At 48.9% G+C, this 7,360-nt stretch overlaps 1 protein-coding gene across 15 annotated transcripts in view; it reads right to left on the bottom strand.

Moving 5' to 3' along the window:
* Positions 1-7,360, bottom strand: part of ATP6V1C2 (ATPase H+ transporting V1 subunit C2) — a 61,225-nt gene that overhangs the window by 32,387 nt on the left and 21,478 nt on the right. For 10 of the 15 annotated variants that reach the window (XM_040496066.1, XM_040496072.1, XM_040496062.1 and 7 more), the window contains 2 exons: positions 2,031-2,116; positions 1,109-1,138 (listed from right to left, as the gene is read on the bottom strand). The exons of 1 other annotated variant lie outside the window; for it this stretch is intronic. In XM_040496066.1, the coding sequence (XP_040352000.1) occupies positions 1,109-1,138; positions 2,031-2,116 (116 nt within the window). The remainder of the gene's footprint in view (positions 1-1,108; positions 1,139-2,030; positions 2,117-7,360) is intronic. 4 more of the 15 variants (XM_040496061.1, XM_040496065.1, XM_040496073.1 and 1 more) reach the window with 1 other exon arrangement.

Raw genomic sequence — 7,360 nt, 5'->3', positions numbered from 1 at the left:
GCTCGGAGCCTGGAGCCTGCTTCGGATTCTGGGTCTCCCTCTCTCTCTCCGCCCCTCCCCTGCTCACGCTCTGTCTCCCTCTGTCTCAAAAATAAATAAAAACATTAAAAAAAAATTTTTTTAAGCTGAATTTCCTCCTCCCGAGATGAGAGGTGGCCAGCCCTCAGAGTAGCTGCCATCTGCACTGGGGACGGGGATAGTGGAGTGATGGCCTCTAGTTCTAAGTAACGTGAATTTTGAGTAGGATATAAGCATCCTGATTGCTATTTACTTATTTATTTTATTTTTCCCTGACTGCTACTGTAATGTGAGCTCGAATCCTCGTGCCTTAAAGACCAGGTTTTGATGCAGAACAGGAGCTCTCTACCGTAAGTCAGCTCTTCAGTCTAGTCCCCTGTTGGAAAATAAGTCCAGCTGATCAATGAAACAAAATAAGTTTTTATCAGCGCCAGCAAGAAATTTCCATGTAAACAAACAGATAGCATGTGGAAAGGTATTTGGAGAAGTGCCAATCGGTAAAGATTTGTGCTCATCCCGAATGGGCTGGCTGGCCTTAATTCCACCAGTTTGAGCCAGTTGGAGAAAACCCAAAGCAAAGGGCTCCTTCTTTCTCACGCTGAAGCCAGGAGTGGCCCATTCGGGCGCAGGGGCTCTCCCAGGAGGCTCAGGAGAAGAAGGGTCCTTGGCCGAGCGAACCCCCTCAGGGCCACGCAAAGCTCAGCCGGACATTTAAGCCGCCAGGGTCCACCAAGCAACCGGCTTCCAAGGGCGGGCAGGAGAGGGGACGCTGAGGACAGACATCCAAGCGAGTAGAAGACCACGAGCCAAAAGATGCAGAAGTCTGCCTTGAACTCGAGAGCCAGGGCACTCCCCACTCCTGGAGGCATGCAGTGCTCGGGCGGGAAGGCAGGGCAGGCACGAGAAGGACGGGAGAGGAACAAAACCGGCGATGGGTCGTACGGATACGGTGACCAAGGTGCCAGGGTGTTGCTCGAGAAATCCCCCGTGACCCCATCACCGCAGCCCTACGACCAGGGGAGAATCCACCTTCCCAGGGGCATGCGGGCATCACACCAGGCACACTCACGGCAAACAACGCATAACCTACTCTTTAAACATTTCAGTTTTTCCTTCAAACCTGCAACGTAATAAGGGGAGGGCGGTTACTCCACTGCGTTAACACACGAAGCCAAGTTCAGGTTGGGGAGTACGAGCGTTCCCATTTGTCCAGTTAAGCAAGCAAATAACACGGCCTTTTCTGGGGTTCCCAAGAGGGGACAGTGAACACGAACTGATGTGCAACGAGTGACAGAAGTGTTAAATACAGAGTAACACGTGCAGCACCTGCACACGCATACAGCCACACGTTTAATGACCTCCACGGAGTTTCAGCACCGAGTTCTAAAGTTCCCAAAGTCTCAGAGTTTCTGTCGCGCACATTGTAAGTGCACTCAGTCTGTACACGATTAATGGGCCTGAATGTCTCCGGAATCCGAAGGTCTCTACTGGACCACAGGGGAGACGGACGAGCGTTCAAAATGCGGACACAGGACACAGAGCAGTTTTGGTCTCTCTCGAGTAGTTACTGGGCACAATGAAGACTGAAAGTTGGAGGCTTTCCTCAGCCCCTCAAGGCATTTTCCAGTGTGGCGACAGGGATAAATGGGTGGGGCAGGGGTGGGGGAAACGGATGGAATTTTCCATGCAGGATAAGAGCACAAACCGATAGACGTGGCGGGTAGGCCAAACAACCGTTAGCCCCCACTGACCCCATTCTCCCTTCAGATTTCTACAGCGTAAGAAACGCCAGGTTCTGGGGCTTTAGAAAGGCCGCCGCTGGACCACAGACGTGCCCAGGGGCATCTCTTCAAACCAGTGGTGCTGCTGGGCTCAAAACAGCGAGCACGGCCCTGTCCGACGTGTCAACTCAGACGCTCCGCGGGGGCTCGTAACATTTCAGCACGGCCAGGGCCACCGATGGGCTAGGACCGGCTGGGAGAGCCCTGGCTAAGGACATGCCAGCGACCTACCTCCGTTGGCCAGGAGGTTCTCCGGAACCTTCCCCTTGGAGTCTTCCATAACTTCTACCACGCTCTGGGCCATCCTCTTTATGAGGCTTCGGGAAAAGAACAAGAGACCATTAGAGCAGGAACGTGCCCTCCGAATCCTCACGCTGGGTGCCGCCCTCTGGGGAACCGTGGGGCGACATGTAGGCAGACACTTAAAATGTGAACAGTCTCTGAACCCGTATTTCCACTTCTGAGAAAGTAGCTTAAGGAAATAGGGCAAACAGAAACAAAACAAAACACCTTTCTGAATAAAAAGATGTTCTTCCCCAGCACCGCTGCTGACAGTGGAGAACCGGAAACCACGAGAAGATTCAACAATGGGGGATTGTTGGAGTAAATGATGGTATATCCAACGGAGGGATTATTAGGCATCCGTTGGAAATAAGGTTTACAAAGAACTCCTAACATGTAGAACAAGGCATGTATTATAATCTTCCGTGGAAAAAAGCCCCAAGATCCGAATTGATGCAGACAGCGTGGCTGTGACCAGGTGAAATTGTTCTTCCGACTTCGCGTATTTCCGATCATAATCCGTAATGGTAATTCGGATCCTCATAATGATAACTGAATTAATACCGAGTATAGTTCAGGATTGCTTTGATAATGAGAAAATCAAAACTGTTTAAGTCCCCAGCAAGGATCCCAAAGGATTCAGAAAGTATGAGGAAGGACGGTGGGCTGGCAGAGCATAAAAATCAAAATCACTGTTGTATACCTGAAACTAACGTAACCTTTGAGGATCCAGCAAAGAATAAAACAAACAAAAAAGGTCTCCTCCCTCCAACCAAAAACAGAGTATGAGAAAAAGAAAGGGAAATACAGGATTTCAAGGCAGAAGGACTCAAATTCCCAGGGCTCTGCCAATTACCAAATGTGTCATTCGTTTCTTTGTTTCGGTTTTAATTTGTTTAATATTTTATTTTTGAGAGAGTGCGAGCGCGCAAGCGGGGGAGGGGCAGAGAGCAGGGGACAGAGGATCCCAAGCGGGCTCTGCATGGACAGCAGAGAGCCCAATGCGGGGCTCGAACTCACGAACCGTGAGATCACGACCTGAGCTGAAGCCAGACGCTTAACCGACTAAGCCACCCAGGGGCCCCTGTTTTGTCCTAGCAGAGTGACACGTATTCGTGGTCAAAATTGGAGAAAATATCAGAAAAAAGAACCACCGTTTTCCTCCACCCAAGAGGAAACACGCACTTCCATTCTGGTGGGTTTCCAAAGCCTTAACTCTTCCACAGTGTACGTGGCTTGAGGTTTTCTGTCCACAACACCAGGCACCACATTCTATCATCATTATTTCATTCGATCCCCGCAAACACTCTAGAGACGGGCATTAATTATCCCATTTTACAGATGAGGCCCAGAGAAGTAAATCGGCCCCACCCGCCCAGTCCGGCTGAGGACTCCCAGGCTCTCAGCCACCCGGCCACGCGGCCGTCTCTACAGTCCCCGAGACCCCTCCTGGGCTCAAATCTTTACGAACGTGTTGGGAATTTCCTAGAATCGTGGCTCGCCTCTTACTAATCATAACTAATGAGAATTCTTTTGCCAATGCGTCGTTACCCAACGAATCTGTTTCCTCGGCCGTAAAGTGGAGATGCTGCTGTGCCTCTCACGGGGCTATTTGTGGAGTCTGATGCAACGCACGTGATGTTCCAGGCGCGGGGAGTTTGTGGCAAACGTCTCCAGTTGTGTTCGAAGCAGCCTGGTGGACCGCCTCCGGGCTCTCTGCCCCCCCGGCTCGTGGGGACATCAGGGTGGGCGGGGGACAGGGTCAGAAACCTCTCCCCTCCCTTCCCCTGCAGCCTAGGGCTGTGACAATGCCTCCCCATCTGCCTGGCTTCGTACACAATCCCTTGTGGGTCACCTACAGCCCCCACACAAGTGTCTGTCCCTTTACCAATGGACTCTCCTCAAATTCTCCTAATTTGAGTGTCTTTCTGTTATCTGTAGAGACTGGCTCGACACGTTCATTCATTCGTTTGTGCATTCATGTGGCAAATCCCATACATTAAGCAACTGTGTGCCCAACACTTGCATAACGCCATGGACCAAACAGAGACCCTGCTCCCTGGAAGCTTCTATCCTAATGCCGTCAACAGCTCCTCTGTGATGCTTTGAAGTAATTATCAGTTTACACGAAGGCAGCAGTAACTCTCACCCCGACCACAATGCCACTGCTCAGGAAATGTTTGTTGGGTGAATAAATGAACTCTTTTTAAAAAGAGGAACCGACCAGCAAAAAAAAAAAAAACCCAAAAAACCCAAAAAACAGCAAAGGGCGTGAACACGCTATTCACAGAAGACGAAAACAGGCCATTTGTAGAGTCCACGAATCTATGAAAAGAGGTCCAGCCCTCCTCAGTGCCTAAGTAACACGCACCCTTCCTTCCAGGTCGACCTAAAAAGAGAACTCACTCACCATTTCGGTGATGGCTTTTTGCCTGCTCCCGATTCTAGCCTGTGTGAAGTTTTTAACAATAACCAGGATGGCCACACGCCTGCCCTCGAGCGGGTACACGACCACGGAACATCTCAGAATAACGTGGTCCGATAAAGCCTAGCTGCTGGAAAGATCACTTACGGCACATAACAAAAAGGGCCCTGGCTTAGCTGTGACGATTAACTACAGTCACCAGGAAACTGTGGCATTACGGAATCAGAGTGCTTGTCTTCTTGGAAGGAGCCTGAGAGTCTGTGTGATGTCTCACTTTTGCGACGCTCCAGTCCACTGCGAACACGTTTTCAGGACCAGAGCTTCCCGTTCCTGATGTCTCTTGCGTGGCATTTCACTGCGTGACTGTATCACAACTACTTCTCCTGGACACGGGGGTCGGTTCCCTGTGATCGCATGTCGCAACGACACACACTCATCTCGCACGCTTGTGTAGGTAGAATAAGTTGTTAAAGAAAAACTCCTGTCATAAAGGGTACGGACGTTTACAATTTTAACAAACAGGCCAAGCCACTCTCCAGACATACAGGGGCAGTCTACGCTCCCACCAGCAATGGACAAGAGTGCCCGCTTCCCTGAACCTTCGCCAACGTTAGGTATCCTGAGTGTTTAATCTCTGCCAATCTGATAGCTGAAAATTTTTATCTCATTGTTGCTGTGATGTGCGTCTCTTTGATCATGAGTGAGGCTGGCCGTCTTTTCAGAGATTCACGAACTCTACAAACGGCCTGGTTTCTTCTGTGGCCGGCCCGCCCAAGCCCTTTGCCGGTTTTTCTGCTGCCTTGTTCCCCTTTTTAAAAAAAAAACGAGTTGTAAGAGCTCTTAAGGATCTCAGGAACTCAGCTGCTGAGACAGTGCTATGAGTCAGGTAACATCCTCACTTCGAAGGTGAAGACGTGAAGACTTACGTGGCTGAAAGTGGCCCTACACAGGGTGACAGGTGTCCAAGCAGAGACGATCCCAAATCTACATGACTCCAGAGTCCATGCTCCTCCTTGCTAGCTTATATCACGCTCTGGAGCTCTCCTCTAAAGGACCTGACAAAAATGTGCACTAATCCAAAAGGGAAGATGTACAGATCGTATTTTTAATTAAAAAAGCAAACTGCAAACACCGTGTTGTCCTGATTGGGGTGTTGGGTACCTCGGTGTCTGTCTCTGTGATGTAACCATTTGGGAGTCTGGAGTCTACCGAAGGCCGAGACCTTAAATTGTGGTTAACTTGCGTCAGTTTCAGCTCTCAGCACAGTGGCAGCGACCCCCTTCCCACCTCCCAGCCGCATGGCGGGCACCTGTGTGTTCCTGGAATGACTTGTTCACAGTCTATGGGAGCCACGGTGGCCATAAGCGACCCTGTTCTCGAGACACTGAGGACCTGTGCTCCGACTAGTGATTGTGATCACACAGGTACAAAGAGAGGGCGATCATTGTTGTTGCACCTCCCCGCACTGTGCAAGCTCCTCCCCCTTCAGCTACAGAGACCTCCAAGGGGTTTAAAGAGCTTCTCCTCCCTTCATTTTCCTTTTTCTCATGTGGCAGTCAGACACGAAGACTAGGACATTCAAAAACAACCGTGTACACGGGAAACATTAGAAAACGAGTGTTCAAATCCAGGGAAGGGCTCAGAAAACACCTGTGGCGACTGTATCTTTACACGTCAGGCTGATCCTTGGCACAAAGACAACAATTTAAAATAAACACAAGCAGGGCGCCTGGGTGTCTCAGTTGGTTAAGCGTCCGACTTCGGCTCGGGGCACGATCTCACGGTTCATGAGTTCGAGCCCTGCGTCGGGCTCTGTGCTGACAGCTCAGAGGCTGGAGCCTGCTTTGGGTTCTGTGTCTCCCTCTGTCTCTGTCTTTCCCCCCGCTCACACTGTCTCTCTCTGTCTCTCAAAAAATGAATAAATGTTAAAAAAAAAAAAAAACTTTAAATACACATACGCAAAACTAAAAACAAAAAACAGCAAATCCAGGGAAGGAGGAGGGTATGATTTCCAGAGTTACCACATCATTAGACCCAAATGTCCAGTGTTCAAGAAAAAAAATCACAAGGCATACAAAGAAGCAGGAAAGCACTGCTCATTCAGAGGAAAGAAATGAAGGGACATAACATGATGGCAGATCTACCAGACAACGACTTTAAAGCAACTGTTTCAAAGATGCTCAAAGAACTAAAAGATGTTGAGATGAGCCTTAAGGAAGCAAGCTATGAGCAAAACAGAAATATCCATAAAGAGACAGAAAATCCAAAATAACAAAAAAAAAAAAAAAAAAAATTCTAGAGCTGAAAAATACAGTACCTGAAATGAAAAATCCACTAGAGGGACTCCCAGGCAGATTCAAGCAGAAAGACTCATCAAATGAGAAGACAGGATAAAGAGAGTATCAAGTCTGAGGAATAGAAAGACCAAAGATTGAAGAAAAGTAAACAGAGGTTAAGGAACCCGTGGGACCCATCCAGCAGCCGATATATGCATTGTGGGAGTCCCAAAAGAAGGAGAGAGAGAAAAGGGCAGGAGAACATTTGAAAAAATAAGAACAAAGCTGAAGGACTTTTACTTCCTGATTACCAAACTCACTACAAACCTACAGGAGTGAAAACAGTGTGGTACTGGCATAAAGACAGACATACAGACCAATGGAATAGAACAGAGACCCCAGAAATAAACCCTCACATACATCCTCAAATGATTTTTGACAAAGATGTCAACACCATTCAATGGGGGAAAGGACAGCTGTTTCAACACAGAGTGCTGGGGAAGCTGGAGATCCACACATAAAAGACTGAAGTTGGACCCCTACCTCACACCATATATAAAAATTAACTCAAAACAGGA

This window comes from Herpailurus yagouaroundi, unplaced genomic scaffold, assembly GCF_014898765.1.
Source record: "Herpailurus yagouaroundi ecotype Mexico unplaced genomic scaffold, PumYag 188, whole genome shotgun sequence".
Classification (NCBI taxonomy): Eukaryota; Metazoa; Chordata; class Mammalia; order Carnivora; family Felidae; genus Herpailurus; species Herpailurus yagouaroundi.
This window is presented reverse-complemented; position numbering and strand designations above follow the sequence as displayed.